Source organism: Semicossyphus pulcher, unplaced genomic scaffold, assembly GCF_022749685.1.
Source record: "Semicossyphus pulcher isolate SPU_LCO1_2020_fin unplaced genomic scaffold, fSemPul1.0.p SCAF_18, whole genome shotgun sequence".
In the NCBI taxonomy this organism is placed as follows: Eukaryota; Metazoa; Chordata; class Actinopteri; order Labriformes; family Labridae; genus Semicossyphus; species Semicossyphus pulcher.
In genome coordinates this window covers 1,459,638-1,478,969 of record NW_027211691.1, presented here as the reverse complement: position 1 = coordinate 1,478,969, position 19,332 = coordinate 1,459,638, and the positions used below count along the sequence as shown (strand labels likewise).

The following is a 19,332-nucleotide window of genomic DNA, read 5'->3' as shown; positions in this document are numbered from 1 at the left end:
CATGAGGTTCATCTACACATGAGGTTCATCTGCACATGGGGTTCATCTGCACATGGGGTTCATCTACACATGAGGTTCATCTACACATGAGGTTCATCTGCACATGAGGTTCATCTACACATGAGGTTCATCTGCACATGAGGTTCATCTACACATGAGGTTCATCTACACATGAGGTTCATCTACACATGAGGTTCATCTACACATGAGGTTCATCTGCACATGAGGTTCATCTGCACATGAGGTTCATCTACACATGAGGTTCATCTGCACATGGGGTTCATCTGCACATGGGGTTCATCTACACATGGGGTTCATCTACACATGGGGTTCATCTGCACATGAGGTTCATCTACACATGGGGTTCATCTACACATGGGGTTCATCTGCACATGGGGTTCATCTGCACATGGGGTTCATCTACACATGAGGTTCATCTACACATGAGGTTCATCTACACATGAGGTTCATCTACACATGAGGTTCATCTACACATGAGGTTCATCTACACATGAGGTTCATCTGCACATGGGGTTCATCTGCACATGGGGTTCATCTACACATGAGGTTCATCTACACATGAGGTTCATCTACACATGAGGTTCATCTGCACATGGGGTTCATCTACACATGAGGTTCATCTGCACATGGGGTTCATCTGCACATGAGGTTCATCTGCACATGGGGTTCATCTACACATGGTATGACTCAGGTCAAAGACAGTCTTGTTAAATGACTTGGAGATGAGCAAGGAACATGAACTCAGGCACTGCATATATGACACATACTAACAGACACAGGAGAAATCATACTACAGCAAGAAATGATCCTTTTATGTTTCCTTTCTGATCCACTTTCACACCTTCACATTTCTGTTCATTGGCAGGTTTAGGAGACAAGGAGACTGAACTCACAGAGCTCATGCACACGTTTAAGATGAGCAGGGAACATGATGTTCACTAAAACACACTAACAGGCAGAAATATTCAAACAGAATAACAAAAATGATTATTATGTTTCCATTCTCATTTACTTTGACTCTTGTATAACAAACTCTAATGTACAAAACAACTTAAAGCTTCTCATTGGATTATTTTTTCATTTCCTGAATACGTGTGGGTCAGCTGTCATTACAGTGTCGTTGATAGTGCAGGCATACTGACTCTTCAGATACTCCTTGTCAAGTTTCACCAAAGTAGATCGATCACGCAGACTAGCAGTGAGATGCACGGTGGCTTTGAACCTTGTGCCCAACAGTGCCAGTGACAAGGCCAAAGACACAACATAGAACGAGACACTTTGTGAAGATTCTTCCTCTGCTGGGAGGATGTACGGGATGATGATGTGGTTCTCCTTTGGTGGACCATGTTGTTTTGTGAGAGACTCAAAATTCTTAAAGTAATCATCTGTTGGTTTCAGAGGACTGAGTATGATGTTGGGAATCTTTTGATCTCCAGCTCTCTTCAGTTTGTTCCACTCGTCTGGCAGGTTTGTAGGACGATGCTTTTCATCTGGAATTTGACAGCCATTTTCTTTATCGCAGATAAAAACTCTGTGCTGCGGCTCCATGATTCCTGTAGCAACAGCATATGCTGCATCTGCATCAATGGTGCAGTTCCAGGGAGAATACAGGACCACATCTTCGATGGTGGACAGAGGCAGGAGGCAGTTTGCTGGGATCATAGAGTCTCTGATCGCTCCGTGGGCCACAAAGGTGATGTGAACCCTGTCGCTGTGGTCTTTCTTCTCTTCCTCCTCAATGTGTTTTTTTAGGAACTTAAACATGTCTCCTAGTTTGAGAAAGGCTCCAGATTGAAATTTTTTTTCCATCCATTGTGAGACACCTTCATCCTCACACTTTTTTATTGCCCAATATATCAATGTGTAATTTTCCACAGATCTCCTGTATTTGGGGAGAAAAAAAGGCATCATGTTGTTATTCTGTCTCTTATTCTGCATCTCTTCTGAACTCTGCAGCTGGTACAAAATGCTACAGCACGTGTGCTGACAAGAACTAGGAAGAGAGATCACATCTCTCCTGTATTAGCCTCTCTGCACTGGCTTCCTGTAAAATCTAGAATAGAATTTAAAATCCTTCTTCTTACTTACAAAGCTCTTAATGGTCAGGCACCATCATATCTTAAAGAGCTCAAAGATCGCTGGGGGTGCGCGAGGCTTTGTCTACACTGAGATTGTCAAGATTAGATTTGCACATTAAATAAAGTCATTAAAAAAGCACTTACTTGATGATCAAAACTCTGTTGGTCCTCATTCAAATATAGTAGCTACTCTGTAGGCCACACCTCTATGAACTATCGGCTGATTGGTGTTAATTTTTGCCAATAAAGATTTGGAATGAATCCCTTTATTGTTTTGGTGTTCGTGTGTGCGGGGCTGTGGGGCTCAGCCTTTCTTAGATACAAGCAGGTGGGCTCCAAGGAAACAAGGTTGGGAACCACTGCTTGAGAACATTGCACTCCCAGGATGCAGGCCTGCTTGTGGTACCTAAAGTCCAGCAGTCCAGAGAAGAGAGGACACTACAAAGAAGTACTGAAAAGCACCATGTATGTCTTTAAAGCAGGTGTGGGCTCCTGGTTACCTGCCCACCTGCCCCTATCATCTTATCAGCCTCGCAGTATTTCAGCCTGTGTGCTTCACCCTTTCACGGTGGTAGCTGAACAAGCTCTACACTCTTTGCCAGCAGTCCCACCCCTCCTGAAACAATACAGAAAACTTCATACTTGATATCGTTGAGATGCTTCCTCAGTGTCCGACTGCTCTTTTGAAGCTCATCAGCTGCATCTCTCATTGATTTGCTCGCTTCAGTCACATGATTCTGCTGGATCAGGTCTTTCCAGTTGTCTATAGCCTCAGGAAGTTCAAACACCATCACAACAGCTCCGCCCAAAGCCTGATAAAGAACAGGATCAATAATATCAGATTATCGAGCTCACTGAAAATACAAAATCATGTACCAAATTGTTAATCATAAAAACATTAAATCATTTATCCTCAATCCTAAATATCAAATCTGTGATTTGTATAAATTGGTTTGTATTATTACGAAACAATACAGAATCTTACCATGGCACCTCCTTTAGCGACTTTCTTTAGTCCAGTTTTGGAGAGTTTTTTGAACAGTTGTTGGCCTCCTTTGATCAACAGACGTTCCATTTTTTCCCCAACGACTTTCAGCGAGAAAAGTGATACAATACCAGCAAGTATCACCTTCGCATCAAGTTTAAAAGAAGTCGGGTTCTGCATCATGTTTCCTGGACTTGGATAAAAATGAATCCCTGGCTGTGTCTGATCATCAAGCTTGTGCATGAACTGGTGCTGCAGTCCACTCCGTCTGGCCATGGCTTTCAGGATTTCAGTCAGCATGTATTGTTCCAGGTCATCTGGGTCTGCACAGGGACTCTCTGCCTCCAGTTGATCAAATAGTTTCTGGATTTCTTTCGCAATTTCTCTGTTCTTCCTGTCTATCTCCTGTGCCTCTTTCAAGGTGCCACTGGACAAGAAGTGCTCAGTGATTTTAGTACCAACAGATAGGCCTAAACCTGCACCTGAACACACTCCTCCTGCCAAACCTAACAATGGAGCAGCTGCACCACCAGTGAACAGAGTGGCCACGCCGGCTCCAATCAGACAGGCAGCTCCAAACACTGCCGTTGAGCTGCCGACACATTCACTAACGTTGCAGTTCCCTCTGTGCGACTCCAGCTCCTGGGCCAGTTTCTTCAGCTTCTCTGCACAGCGCTCCCTCAGCTCAATCGAGGAGAACATTTGCTCCAGCAGCTTGTCTGCGGTGGACATGGTGGAGGTCTCTGTGTGCTGAGAGAAAGTGTGAAAGAAGAAAGTCAGAGGATAACTTCACTTTCAATCATTTAATGCAAGAACACAATCTCCATACCTGTGGGGCTCGCTGCAGAAAATGACTATAATATACTGAGACCCACAAATGGACCTCGAGTTTTACTTTTTTGTCAAACTATTTCTGTGGTGAAAACGTTAGCACCCATGGGCGTGTTGGTCTTAAAATGAGGTGCGGTCAGGCAAACAGGAGGTGCGTTGCTACCTTGAGGACGCAGAAAGTGACTGCGCCTTAGACCAACAAAAACCTAAAGTCTATGGCGCAGTCTGTCTCTGCTATTTAGAGGGCGCATTATGGACATACATGGGCGAGTTCACAACACCAGTCTCTGCTTGTCACTCATCGCTTCAGTGGCTTTAACATCAATCCGTGCTTCGACATGTATCGTACAGGGACCTGTGTGTGTTCTGCGTGTGCAGGGGCACAGTGGAAGGAAACAAGTTAAATATGCTGGTCCGAGCCCAGATTAAGAAGAATGACTGAAATTCTCTGTGTAAATAGCAGGCCTGCCTGCAGGCGCACCAGACTCTTAAAGGGAATGAGAGCTCACACTCTGATTGGTGTGATTCATGTTATGCCAAAAACACGCCATGAATAATCCAGGGACTTAAGCCAACCTCTTCTGCGCCCAGATATTGAAGCTATTTTGTGACTTATCTCATTGGGACAAATCCTTTATTTTTTTCAACAACTCTAAAGTCTACATTATCTACAATAATGTAATATAATATATATATATATATATATATATATATATATATATATATATATATATATATATACCTGGTGTTTAACCCTTTCATGGTAGTGTGCGATTATCAATTTGGTGACATGATGCTCTTTAGGAATGACTGTCGGGTACTTGACTGAGTTAGGAAGGGCTGAACAACGTAGTCTTCCTTCCACCTTGATCACAGCATCCTTGTCCAAAAAGACATCAAGATGATGTAGCCTGTTGTTACTTGGTAGCAGATTTCCCTTGCTTAGTGCCTTTATTTCTTCTTGATATGCTTGTTTTTGCAGGTCTTTGATGATCACGAGCTCTGCCTTTTGTCGTTCACTTACAGTAGAGTGTGCATTTGATTTGTCCTTTAGGAGTCGCCTTCGGAGACGTGCTACAGCGCCGACAGCCTGAGCCCAGGAAGAGAATTTTGTCAGCCGATCTGTAAGACTCCTTTGTTCATTAGTCTTTGTTTGCAATGTTAGAGCCTTTCTAACTTCTGGGTCTCCTACAGGAAGTTCCAGAATCTCTTTTGCTGGAGGATTTATTTCCTTTTCCCACAGGAACTTTGGACCCATGAGCCAAGTGGATGACAGCAGCTCATCCACTGTTGTTCCCCTAGACGCATAGTCTGCAGGGTTTTCATTGGTGGGGACATAAAACCATTGTTGGGGCGTTGTGCTATTGCGAATCTTTTGCACTCTGTTTGCGACGAATGTGTGAAAACGCCTCGCTTCATTATTTATGTACCCTAGGACAACTTTAGAGTCTGTCCAAAAGAACTCTTCAACATCACTATAAACTAGCTCATCGCTTAGCATGTTACTCACTGTGACCGAGACTGTTGCTGCTGTCAGCTCTATCCTTGGAATAGTGATGACCTTTGTGGGAGACACCCGAGACTTCCCCATGATGAAAGCACAGTGAACGTCTCCATCCTTGTTTTTTAGCCTCAGATAACTACATTGTCCATAGCCAGTGGTGCTTGCATCTGAGAAATGATGCAGTTCCCTTTTCACCACCTTTCCAAAGTTGGCAGGCTCATAACATCTGGCTACCTGTACTTTCTCCAGATTGACAAGATCATTTCTCCATCGCTCCCACCGTGGTCTCAGCTGTTCAGGCAGCGGGTCATCCCAGCCACTTCCTTCACGACACATTTCTTGCAGTATCCCTTTTCCACAGAGAAGATAGGGGGCGACAAATCCCAAGGGGTCGTATATCGACGCAACAGTGGATAATATTCCACGCCGTGTGGGAGGTTGATCTTTCATTGTTATGTTAAATGTGAAGCAATCCCTTTCAAGGTTCCAGTGAATGCCGAGCGCTCTCTCTGTTTGCATCTCACTGAACGCAAGGTCCTTTGTTTTGGTGTCTGTTGCATGTTCTGATGCCGGTATACTGTTTAAAACAGCATTGTTGTTTGATAGAAACTTATGTAGCCGTAGACCGCCTTTAGCACATAATTCACGAGCCTCTCGTGCCAGCTGTATGGCCTTTTCTACTGTCTCCGCACTCCATCATCCACGTAAAAGTCTCTGACGATGAACTGTGCACCTAATGGATATGCAAGGCTGTTCTCTTTCGCTAAGTGTTTCAATCCATAATTTGCACATCCTGGCGAAGAGGCTGCACCAAAGAGATGTACTGTCATCCTGTACTCTTGTGGTGTAGTGTTTAGGTCTCCATTTTTCCATAAGAAGCAGTTCAGAATCTGTTTCAAGGCTAGGTGCTACACTGCCGACTATGCTCCAGCCTAGATCTGTTTGCACAGCATAAGGCTCATCATCTTTGCCTAGTATCACTCGTCTAGGTGCTAGTGCTCTGGCACAGTTGTAGCCTATCAAGAAACCTACTTCACAACTGAGGAGTGGCGGGACTTCATCTACGATTGGTGATAGGTGACTCCAGAGTTTAGCCGTTTCACAGGTTGGTATGTGTCCTCTGTTTACAGGTATACAATCCTTTGTGTACGCAGCAGGGAGGTGGATGTGTGTTGCAGAGCTGTAAGCCCTCACCTGGAGACCGGACACCCTTTCACTATTTACAACTGCATTCTCTCCCATCATTGTCGTTAGTTTTAGTTTCACCGGACTAGCATTCATCTGCAGCTCACGACTCACTTCTTGATCAATGAAAACGTCGTCACTTTGAGTGTCTAATAAAGCATAGACAAGTTTTTCTTTGTGTGGGCTTGCAGCAGATGACACCCAAACTGGAACTATCATTGAAGTGCTAGCAGACTGTCCTTCCTTAGCAACATTAAGTGACATAACAGCCGTTGTCTCTGTGGTGTTAGTTTGTGTTGCATTTTCCGTATTCACATGCCATTCTCCTTTTGTAGTCTGTGGTTTGAAGTAGTTATCATCGTGAAGGCAGGTTGGGTGCCTTCTCTTGCAGGTGTCACAGGTGAGTCGACGTTGACAATCCTTTGCCATGTGACCTTGTCTCAAGCAGCCATAACACAGTTTGTTATCCTTAACATATGTCCCTCTATCCCCCAGTGATTTTTTCATCAGGTTTGGACACTTGTGGAGCTGATATGTGTTTTTGCACAACATGCATGGAGATCCCACGTTTGCTCTGGTAAGTTGTTGTTTGTCACAGTGTACGTCTGTTTTTATACTGAAGACACTTGCCCTGTTTCTCTTGTTGTCCCTTTGATTCCCTTTGTCACTGAATGACTCTGAAGAAGGAAGAGCGTAGATGGAGGTGACTGGGTTGCAGGCGACTTCTGCCTCCAACAACATAAATGCAACAAAATCCTTGAAACTGGGAAACTCCTTCCCTTCCATTAGGGCTTTGGTAACCTGGCGGTTCCATCTTGCAGCTGCCCAGTCTTTGATTCTCTTCACAATCGTTAAGTATCTCCAGGCCCTTTACATGAGGCATAGCTAGCAGACAAGCATTTGTAAAGTCTGCAAAGTTTCTTAGTCCTTCTACATCTTTAGACTGTATTTTTGGCCAGCTTGATAACTTCTCTCTAAATGCCCTTTGAATTACAAATGCCTGGCCATATCGCTGGTTGACTTTTTTCCAGGCGTCTTGGTAAGCTTCCTGATCATTTCTGAAAAAGGTGCCTTCTAGGCATTTACGAGCTGGACCAGTAACATACTTCTTCAAATAATACAGCTTATCAGCAACAGAAATGCCCCTTTTGTCTATTAATGACATAAAGCTGGCTTTCCATTCAATAAAATGGATTGGCTCAACACTGTCGGCTCTGGTATGGGAAGTCTGTTCATTGCTAGGCGCAGATAACATGGCTGTGTTCGATGTGTGTGGTGCAGGGGGCTGAGATACAGAATATGAGCTCACCTGCTCACTCTTGGCTGACTGGAAATCACCTATTTCTCTGTTATAGGCTTCAAATCTGGCTCTAGCTGCCTCTACGTCTCGTTCAGCTTGCAAGCGCTCCAGCTCAGACCTTTGAATTTCCAGCTCTTTCTTGTGGGTGCTGTTTGACCGTGCAGCAGTAGAACCGTAAATGGAAACTGCATAGTCTCGTTCCAGCAGCTCACGAAGACGACATTTTTCATTTTCTGCATCAAAATCTCCGTTGATACCCGTTAATCTTTCATATATGATTTTGATAATGTCACGAGTTACTGCTTCACATGCATCAATTTTCTGCCTTAAATCAGCTGTTGGTGCTCCAAGATTTCTTATTTCAATAAAGAGTTTCAAAATGTCATCTTTTCCTTTATCTATAATTTCTGCAAGCGATGACAGGTCGTCGTCATTTATGTCTGACTTTAGTTTTTCCCTGGCCTGACGTGCTTGGATTTTCCACTGTTCATATAAGTTGGTAAGTCTTTTTTCTTTTTTGCTAGCTTCTTCCATCTGATGAGCAAGCATTTTTTCTGTTGGCATTCTGACACGTTCAGAGCGGCGAAGTTCGTCTGTAGTGCTCTGTGCTTTACATTGTAAATCCTTCAACATTTTTTCTTTACATTCAATTGTCTCTTTAATGTCCTGTCTTGTAATTTCACTTGCATTTTTAAGCAAGCATTTATGATCCTCAATTTCCTTTAGTAGACATTCAATCTTTTCATTAATGTCGTCATTCATTTTGAATTTTTTCAATTTTCAATTAAAGTGGGCATGATTGTCGGTGCTACAGGTAGTTGTGTTTGAGGATTGTTATAAATCTACCTCTTAGTTGCGTGTGTGTGAGTATGTGTGTGTTACTGTGTGAATTATAGAGAGCGTGCATCAGAATGAGAGCTCAAGATGGAGAGTTTGATGTCTGTTTTTGGTCCGTGCGCGGCTCGATCAGGAATCTCCCTGAGGTGAAGCAGGTGTGAGTGAAGCAGGTGTGTGTGAAGCAGGTGTGTGTGAAGCAGGTGTGAGTGAAGCAGGTGTGACTGAAGCAGGTGTGTGTGAAGCAGGTGTGTGTGAAGCAGCGGTGAGCTTGTCCACATCTTCCTGCGTCACCAGATCGGTAACAAACCGACAGCAGTATCATGATTTAAGGAGACGAGGGAAACCAAAGCTTGCAGTCTGTCCCTTAAACAACGTTTTTTCACTGTATCTGCAAACACACTCCTTTGCTTCATGAGTCAAAGCGCTGCTGTGTGTCCCCGTGTGAGTGACAAACAGACTCGTGTTGTGAACTCTCCCATGTATGTCCATAATGCGCCCTTTAAATAGCAGAGACAGACTGGGTCATAGACTTTAGACTTCAGACCAGGTTTTTGTTGGTCTAAGTCGCTTTCTGCGTCCTCAAGATAGCAATGCGCCACCCGTTTGCCTGACCACACCTCATTTCAAAACCAACACTCCCATGGGCGCTAACATGGGCGCAAGTTCACTTGCTATTTACACAACGTGGGCGCTGGGCATAAAAATGTCGACTGTCTGTGGTAATATTTAAAAGGTAACAAAAATGTTCTTAAAGCCCCTGGAAACTCAGCTTGAAATAGCAAAAATGCATCTATGATATCAGTTGTGAGTGTGTCATAAAGCATCCACAAAAATCTGAGTGAAAATAAACGTTCAGAACCGCTAGAAAATCTTCTTGAAAAACAGCTCGTTTGGCTGTGCAGACCATTTCTCAGGACTGTGTAGGCGTGGCAGCTCCCGTGTTGATTGACACCTGCCGGGGTCCGCCTGTCCGAGTTCTCATGGCAACTGTCAACACAACAATGGCGCATGGGAAAGCAGTGTTTCCTCTAGGACTTTCAGCAGCAGGGTAGAGGGTGTTGTACCACCCAGGTATGTGCGCATGTGCACATCTTATCAAAACTATTGCTGTCAGGTAATTAAAAAATGAATCTAATTAATTACAGGCTTTGTAATTAATCGATTTCAATTAATCTCATATATCAATGATTTCTGTGAGAAGCACATCACATGTAACTGACCCTCTTTCTAGATGGTTATTTCTTACTTCCACACTTTAATTGTTCTTTCTTCTTCACCTCATTAAGTTTTATTTCACAAACTACTTTAACCTGATCACTTTGCTTCAGTCCCCCAGCACACCTGCACCTCTGCTCCCTGCACCACTACTGGCCCCGCTCAACCCCCCGCCCCCGCCCCTGTCTGTCTCTCTGTCTGCTGTGTTGACTGTCTTCATCAGCTGTCTGTTTCATTAAGTCACAAAAGTTACATATTTTCTCTTTCGCAATTCAGTTCTCACAGCACGTGAGTCGCGTGTGCACGAGGGACGTTATTAATGACGTAGCGATCTAAACGATCGATCGTTACCAAATGACATCTCCTTTTATAAGCTTTATAAAATCGATGTATTTACAGTAGGGACGTACGGAGTTAGACAATATCTCCTCATTTCAGTATAATATTGTGCAGCTCGCTGGAGGGAGATCGCCAGGGAGCTGAACGTGTGATACTGAGCGCACAGCTGATATGGGCACGTGGATCGTTTACACTGCGTATTAGAACTGCGTATGTATGCCGATGTCAGCGTTGCGGAGCGGACCCTCTTTTGCCGTTAGAAGTAAACTGGTTCCGCTGTTGTTTATGTGGTTGCCAAGACTTCACGAGTTCACTGTTTCGGTGCTCTTCCTCAATGAGGAGAGGATGGACGATCGTTGATTTGCAGCGGAAATCTCTAAAGAGTCGTTCAATTACAACTTCATAGAAATCTGAAGCAGCGGCTGCAACAATTCACTACATGTATGTAGCGGAAACACTGCTGCTTCTCCAAGTCCGCCGCATTTAGAAAATAAAAGAATGACACGTTGTCACCTCAGATGGTGGATGTGCACCCGGGGACAGCACACACAGGCATGATGGGGAAAAAGGCAATCGTTAGGTAGGTAACTGCAACAGGTATGTGCAGAGATGTTCAAGGTATGTGGACACGAGTTAGCGCAGACTCAGAGAGAGGGATTGATCGCGAGCCCAGAAGTGTTATTGCACCTGTGAGGGCGGGGCAACTGCTGTTGATTATTTCAGGATTGGTTCGAGAAAATGTATGACGACATAAATATCTTTACTGACCACGCCCAATTTAACCCCAGCGTCAGGGAAGTTAACAAAGTAAGAATGGCAATAACTCCAGTTTGGATTAAAAGTCATTTCTAAAACTTTTTAACATGCTTACAAGTATGTACATAAGACTTTAAATTGCATAGTGAGAAGGATTTTGTGGATTTGGGTTTCCAGGGGCTTTAATAAAAAGTTAAACAGGTCATGTAAAGCTGGGGTCGATTTCTAATCTGTGCCGTCTTAGATTCAGACCAATACAGTAATAGGTCCTTTAATATGCTGACTTTCTTTCAAAAACTAATCTCACTCTGAGATAATAGTTTTGATCTGCTGTCCAAAAGGTCAAGAATTCAACTTAAAGCTCACTCAAATATTGTAAATAATCCAAAGTAATTATTTTTAAACAAAGTTTGAAAGAAACAAATATATTAAATGAGATGATCCACTAAAAATATAATTACTTGTATCTTACCTGATTTTGAGTTTGACGGCTCATGTTGGAAAAATGAGTCTGACCCTGGGCTTCACCAGTTTTTGTACTTGACACAGGAGGTGGATGCAATAGAGGTTTCTGGTTTTCTATTGGCTGACTAAAATTCAAGTGTAATAAAGCACCTGCAGGTGAAAGTGAAACTACTCCATAGTGAACAGCGGTAATCCCCTGGAATCTGCTCAGGGACACAGCTGACTGAGCTGAATGTTTTAACTGACCTCACACTTTAAAATGGTTGGGATTCCAGAGCGTCAGTGCAGACTACAGTGAAAAGAAAAACTTGTTTTTAAACAATCTTATGGAAGTCTAATGGAAAGGACAAAAAGGTTTATGAGCTGACACACAGCAGCCATAGCTCTGAAGACTCACCGTGGAAGTGTGAACAGATTTCTCACCAACATTAAACACCCTGAAATGAACAGGTTTGATGAAGTGTCTATCACACAAAACATGTATCACAACAAGTGATCTTAAAAATGCGTCTGATCATATTTGTTTTGTTGTCATGACGGAAATCCCCACAGAACTTTTGGATTGTTATCAAGTAGCTGTGAGTTCCTGTAACTTGTGTCACTGTTTGTTAGTGATGAACATTGAAGTTCCAGGTTTCATTTCCTTTTTTAGATTAGAGAACAAAGAATTATGCTTTTTTATTTATGATCAATGACTGCTTGTCTACTTAAATCATCATCAGAAATTTAAAAAACTGATGTCAAATGAACAATAGTGCATTCAGAATTAAATCGCAACATTAAGCTTCTGCTTTTAACTTGGTTTATTGTCCAAACGCTGAACATACATGAATCGCCTGGTAGCCGTATCATCACGTCTCTCCCTTCACTTCCTGTTTACCCTTCACATGTGACCCACCTGACCCAGTACATGACAAAGCCTATTAATAGTAGGCCTATAAGGCTGATACAGAACACACCAGGTCTGATCGTGAAAACCCTTCATGATATGATGCTGTGAAAATATGTTATTGTTTTCAGGGACACAAATTTAAACCAATTGTCTCCTTGTTTAATGCCTTGAGTTATGTCTGTTCACAAACTAGTTGTGAAAGTCCCTCTATTTTTGTGCCTCCTCTCTCTCCGGTTCCTCTCTTTTAGTGAATTGTCTCCTAACTGAGCAAAAGTTGTCTTAGTCCCTCAGTCAGGTCGATGCATTCAGAGACATCTTTAACGTGACGAGTACAAACTGTTTGTATGTGTCAGGACCTGAGCCTCTGCCTCGTTGACCCGTGCGTTCAGTACATTCTTGACAATGTGCAATGAATATCTGTAAGATTAACAGTGCAGGTGGTTCATCAGTCGCACATAAATCGGCGCGTAAACCCACTACAGCCTGACCGGGTCCGGGAGGGAGAGCTGGCGTCAGGGAGCCAGCGGCCGGGCAAAGCTTCTTGTGGCCACACGAGGCTGTAGAACTGGGCTGGGAGGTGGTGGCAGCATGGCTTCTTTCTCGGTTGTCAATTTTCAGAAACATTTTGAGAACTTTGTTTAGCCCTTGTTGTGGCGGTAACAATTAATTGGCTTTAAAGCTTGCAGGCTGATGGCAGCCCACTGCCGCCGGCTGTAACCATAGCAACCCGTTAAGTTCAGGAGGCTTCCTGTTTTAAGATTTCCGTTTTAATAAGAAGAGGAATCAAACACACGCAGCCAGTCAAAATCAATCAACTTTATATTTATTTGTTTTCTAAAATAATTGTTTTATAAATTTTTTGAAACAAATGCAGTTACTCTCTAGCTGGGCGGGCCAGTGCCGTCCAGGCCCATTACTGGCTACGCACCTGGTTCAGACCAACAATGAACTGATTGTAGAAATAATGACTTATTCCTGTCAGCTGTCAATCATTCAGTCAAACTTGCGCTGGGATTAATCGCTTGTGTGGTGAGACACCAGCTCCTGAACACCAAAAAATGTGTTCTGAGAAAAATACCCTGGGTGCAGTTTTTCAGAAAACAAAGGTGTTCAGAAAAAACCCCAACAACGGGTAAATATTTTAGCTTTGTCAGGTTTTATTCTTCACTCACACAATCAAACACCAGTTGCTATAACTAAACTAAACAAGCGTAGCAGGGAAAAAGCCAGCAGCAGTCATCGTGTGGGGACCGGGGAAAGCTGCATAGAAGCTGTCGTTATTAGCGGTAACGTTCCAGCTCTGTTTTTCTAGTTATAAAAGTTAACCCAACGTTCCTCGTTATGTGAGTTAGCTAACGTTAGCTAGTAAGCTCGCCCTGAAGAACGAGGCTACCATACGTACGTAAGTTACAAACCTTTAAAACAATGCAGCTTAGCTTCCTAATGTAGTGTTGAGGCAGTCACTGGCTTCAATAAAAAATTTGAAGAAGTAGTCAGTGTGTCTCAGGTGGACCGGTACATCACGCTTTAACAAAACACACACACACACACACACACACACACACACACACACACACACAGTTTGCATTTTGGTCACCCCCTTCTTTTGTTTTTGGGGTCAGAGTGACCATATTTGGACGACAGGTTGCCTAGTAGCAATTTACCAATCATAGGACGTAACGGCTTAAAGCACACCCTACTTTATTCTGAACCCAAAATCTTTTTACTTCCAGTTTCACTCTGACGGTCCTGAACTGATTCAGCTATCAAGAAATCAGTGAAATACCGAATAAAAGTCTTGATAAACGTCCAATAAATGACGTGTCGTAACTTAATCAGTGTTTGATTTTACAGAGATACAGACACATACACTGCTATTACTCAGGCCGCAGATACTTTATTGTGTTGTTTAAAAAGTTGCTCCAGCACTATAAATCAATACTACACTATAAAAAAGATCATTAAACCTGCTGTAGGAGTCCTTTCACAGCAGGGCCAACTGTTCTCTGGTGTTACGGAAGTTTCCTGTCATCCGCACTCTCATATTTACTTTATCTTCAGACACTCCGTCAGGATCGGACAGGATCTGTTTATTAAAGTTCTGTGTGCTGACCATCAAAGAAAGGTTGGCTGTAAATGTTTATTTACTTATTGTTGCTGCTGAATCACACGGTTGTGTTCTCCAGTGCGTAATGGACACTAGACAGTGTGTTAATATCTGCGGGCATGATTGTCGGTGCTACAGGTAGTTATGTCTGAGGATTGTTACAAATCTACCTCTTAGTTGCGTGTGTGTGAGTATGTGTGTGTTACTGTGTGAATTATAGAGAGCTCAAGATGGAGAGCTCGGTGTCTCTGCAGTTTTTGGCCCGTGTGCGGCTCGAGCAGGAATCTCCCTGAGGTGAAGCAGGTGTGAGTGAAGCAGGTGTGTGTGAAGCAGCGGTGAGCTTGTCCACGTCTTCCTGCGTCACCAGATCGGTAACAAACGGACAGCAGTATCATGATTTAAGGAGACGAGGGAAACCAAAGCTTGCAGTCTGTCCCTTAAACAACGTTTTTGCAATGTATCTGCAAACACACTGCTTTGTCTTCATGAGTCAAAGCGCTGCTGTGTGTCCCCGTGTGAGTGACAAACAGACTCGTGTTGTGAACTCTCCCGTGTATGTCCATAATGCGCCCTTTAAATAGCAGAGACAGACTGCGTCATAGACTTTGGACTTTAGACCAGGTTTTTGTTGGTCTAAGTCGCTTTCTGCGTCCTCAAGATAGCAATGCGCCAACCGTTTGCGTGACCACACCTCATTTCAAAACCAACACTCCCATGGGCGCTAACATGGGCGCAAGTTCATTTGCTATTTACACAACGTTGGCGCTGGGCATAAAAATTTTGACTGCGTCGGGTGGAAAATATCTGTGGTAATATTTAAAAGGTAACAAAAATGTTCTTAATAAAAAGTTAAACAGGTCATGTAAAGCTGGGGTCGATTTCTAATCTGTGCCGTCTTAGATTCAGACCAATACAGTAATAGGTCCTTTAATATGCTGACTTTCTTTCAAAAACTAATCTCACTCTGAGATAATAGTTTTGATCTGCTGTCCAAAAGGTCAAGAATTCAACTTAAAGCTCACTCAAATATTGTAAATAATCCAAAGTAATTATTTTTAAACAAAGTTTGAAAGAAACAAATATATTAAATGAGATGATCCACTAAAAATATAATTACTTGTATCTTACCTGATTTTGAGTTTGACGGCTCGTGTTGGAAAAATGAGTCTGACCCTGGGCTTCACCAGTTATTGTACTTGACACAGGAGGTGGATGCAATAGAGGTTTCTGGTTTTCTATTGGCTGACTAAAATTCAAGTGTAATAAAGCACCTGCAGGTGAAAGTGAAACTACTCCATAGTGAACAGCGGTAATCCCCTGGAATCTGCTCAGGGACACAGCTGACTGAGCTGAATGTTTTAACTGACCTCACACTTTAAAATGGTTGGGATTCCAGAGCGTCAGTGCAGACTACAGTGAAAAGAAAAACTTGTTTTTAAACAATCTTATGGAAGTCTAATGGAAAGGACAAAAAGGTTTATGAGCTGACACACAGCAGCCATAGCTCTGAAGACTCACCGTGGAAGTGTGAACAGATTTCTCACCAACATTAAACACCCTGAAATGAACAGGTTTGATGAAGTGTCTATCACACAAAACATGTATCACAACAAGTGATCTTAAAAATGCGTCTGATCATATTTGTTTTGTTGTCATGACGGAAATCCCCACAGAACTTTTGGATTGTTATCAAGTAGCTGTGAGTTCCTGTAACTTGTGTCACTGTTTGTTAGTGATGAACATTGAAGTTCCAGGTTTCATTTCCTTTTTTAGATTAGAGAACAAAGAATTATGCTTTTTTATTTATGATCAATGACTGCTTGTCTACTTAAATCATCATCAGAAATTTAAAAAACTGATGTCAAATGAACAATAGTGCATTCAGAATTAAATCGCAACATTAAGCTTCTGCTTTTAACTTGGTTTATTGTCCAAACGCTGAACATACATGAATCGCCTGGTAGCCGTATCATCACGTCTCTCCCTTCACTTCCTGTTTACCCTTCACATGTGACCCACCTGACCCAGTACATGACAAAGCCTATTAATAGTAGGCCTATAAGGCTGATACAGAACACACCAGGTCTGATCGTGAAAACCCTTCATGATATGATGCTGTGAAAATATGTTATTGTTTTCAGGGACACAAATTTAAACCAATTGTCTCCTTGTTTAATGCCTTGAGTTATGTCTGTTCACAAACTAGTTGTGAAAGTCCCTCTATTTTTGTGCCTCCTCTCTCTCCGGTTCCTCTCTTTTAGTGAATTGTCTCCTAACTGAGCAAAAGTTGTCTTAGTCCCTCAGTCAGGTCGATGCATTCAGAGACATCTTTAACGTGACGAGTACAAACTGTTTGTATGTGTCAGGACCTGAGCCTCTGCCTCGTTGACCCGTGCGTTCAGTACATTCTTGACAATGTGCAATGAATATCTGTAAGATTAACAGTGCAGGTGGTTCATCAGTCGCACATAAATCGGCGCGTAAACCCACTACAGCCTGACCGGGTCCGGGAGGGAGAGCTGGCGTCAGGGAGCCAGCGGCCGGGCAAAGCTTCTTGTGGCCACACGAGGCTGTAGAACTGGGCTGGGAGGTGGTGGCAGCATGGCTTCTTTCTCGGTTGTCAATTTTCAGAAACATTTTGAGAACTTTGTTTAGCCCTTGTTGTGGCGGTAACAATTAATTGGCTTTAAAGCTTGCAGGCTGATGGCAGCCCACTGCCGCCGGCTGTAACCATAGCAACCCGTTAAGTTCAGGAGGCTTCCTGTTTTAAGATTTCCGTTTTAATAAGAAGAGGAATCAAACACACGCAGCCAGTCAAAATCAATCAACTTTATATTTATTTGTTTTCTAAAATAATTGTTTTATAAATTTTTTGAAACAAATGCAGTTACTCTCTAGCTGGGCGGGCCAGTGCCGTCCAGGCCCATTACTGGCTACGCACCTGGTTCAGACCAACAATGAACTGATTGTAGAAATAATGACTTATTCCTGTCAGCTGTCAATCATTCAGTCAAACTTGCGCTGGGATTAATCGCTTGTGTGGTGAGACACCAGCTCCTGAACACCAAAAAATGTGTTCTGAGAAAAATACCCTGGGTGCAGTTTTTCAGAAAACAAAGGTGTTCAGAAAAAACCCCAACAACGGGTAAATATTTTAGCTTTGTCAGGTTTTATTCTTCACTCACACAATCAAACACCAGTTGCTATAACTAAACTAAACAAGCGTAGCAGGGAAAAAGCCAGCAGCAGTCATCGTGTGGGGACCGGGGAAAGCTGCATAGAAGCTGTCGTTATTAGCGGTAACGTTCCAGCTCTGTTTTTCTAGTTATAAAAGTTAACCCAACGTTCCTCGTTATGTGAGTTAGCTAACGTTAGCTAGTAAGCTCGCCCTGAAGAACGAGGCTACCATACGTACGTAAGTTACAAACCTTTAAAACAATGCAGCTTAGCTTCCTAATGTAGTGTTGAGGCAGTCACTGGCTTCAATAAAAAATTTGAAGAAGTAGTCAGTGTGTCTCAGGTGGACCGGTACATCACGCTTTAACAAAACACACACACACACACACACACACACACACACACAGTTTGCATTTTGGTCACCCCCTTCTTTTGTTTTTGGGGTCAGAGTGACCATATTTGGACGACAGGTTGCCTAGTAGCAATTTACCAATCATAGGACGTAACGGCTTAAAGCACACCCTACTTTATTCTGAACCCAAAATCTTTTTACTTCCAGTTTCACTCTGACGGTCCTGAACTGATTCAGCTATCAAGAAATCAGTGAAATACCGAATAAAAGTCTTGATAAACGTCCAATAAATGACGTGTCGTAACTTAATCAGTGTTTGATTTTACAGAGATACAGACACATACACTGCTATTACTCAGGCCGCAGATACTTTATTGTGTTGTTTAAAAAGTTGCTCCAGCACTACAAATCAATACTACACTATAAAAAAGATCATTAAACCTGCTGTAGGAGTCCTTTCACAGCAGGGCCAACTGTTCTCTGGTGTTACGGAAGTTTCCTGTCATCCGCACTCTTTGCCAAAGTAAAGACGGACTTAGATTTCAGCACACACAGTAATGACTTTTCAACTGTGACTTTTTATTTATGTGTCTGAGTGTTTAACTGTATCATGTTGTCAAAAAACGACCCCTAAAGACTCCGCTGCGCTGAGAGCGGATCCACCTCTACAGGTTTGAAGTAAGGGACATGACTGACACCTGCTGGTCAGATGAGTGTGGTGCATTTTTTAAAATCACATTTTTCATTTTCCATCTTTGCTTATTTTGTATTTTGTGTTATTGTATCTTCATCTTATTTTAAATGTTATTCTGTTTTTACAATTCACAGTCGTAAAGATCTGCTTTCTGTTTCTTTGCCACAAATACATTTTATTTATTATTGTATTAAATAAATAATAATTTTTAATTTTTCTGGCGATATAAATACATAAATGGAATGATCGTTTGCATTTTACTTTCCATGTTATTATTATGACACTCTTTTACTTCTTATTGATATTATTATAAACTCATTGTGTTCCTATTAAGAGAAGGAAATTATATCTGAAAAGAAACAGCAACAATTGGACAGATATCATTAAGACTCAACTTACTGCTTGTTTATTATATTATCATGTAAAGTGTTATTTTCATAAAAACATGTAAAAGTCTGCAGTTAAAAAACACAAAGAGGAGTTTAAACCATCATCGGCCTCACATGTGTTCGTTTCATTTCATGGGGCTTTAAATAATCTAAGAACAAACTTAGTACAGTTTACTCCACGTTTATTTTAACACTTTTGAACCAG

The 19,332-nt window shown here is 42.4% G+C and overlaps 1 protein-coding gene across 1 annotated transcript; it reads right to left on the bottom strand.

The window, feature by feature from the left end:
- Positions 1 to 625: 625 nt before the first annotated feature.
- Positions 626 to 11,540, bottom strand: LOC138596100 (uncharacterized). Its single transcript, XM_069667700.1, has 4 exons — positions 11,524 to 11,540; positions 3,085 to 3,834; positions 2,742 to 2,911; positions 626 to 1,903 (listed from the first exon to the last, which is right to left on the bottom strand). Exons 2-4 carry the CDS (start codon positions 3,814 to 3,816, stop codon positions 1,099 to 1,101), a joined length of 1,707 nt encoding a protein of 568 aa, XP_069523801.1. The 5' UTR covers positions 3,817 to 3,834; positions 11,524 to 11,540; the 3' UTR covers positions 626 to 1,098.
- Positions 11,541 to 19,332: the final 7,792 nt, after the last annotated feature.

Excerpts from the sequence above, each read along its gene's own strand:
- LOC138596100 (XM_069667700.1), bottom strand. The coding sequence starts at position 3,816 with ATGTCCACCGCAGACAAGCTGCTGGAGCAAATGTTCTCCTCGATTGAG. Across the intron at positions 2,912-3,084 it reads TCGCTAAAGGAGGTGCCATG|GCTTTGGGCGGAGCTGTTGT; the intron begins GTAAGATTCTGT and ends GTTCTTTATCAG. Across the intron at positions 1,904-2,741 it reads AAGCATCTCAACGATATCAA|GAGATCTGTGGAAAATTACA; the intron begins GTATGAAGTTTT and ends CCCCAAATACAG.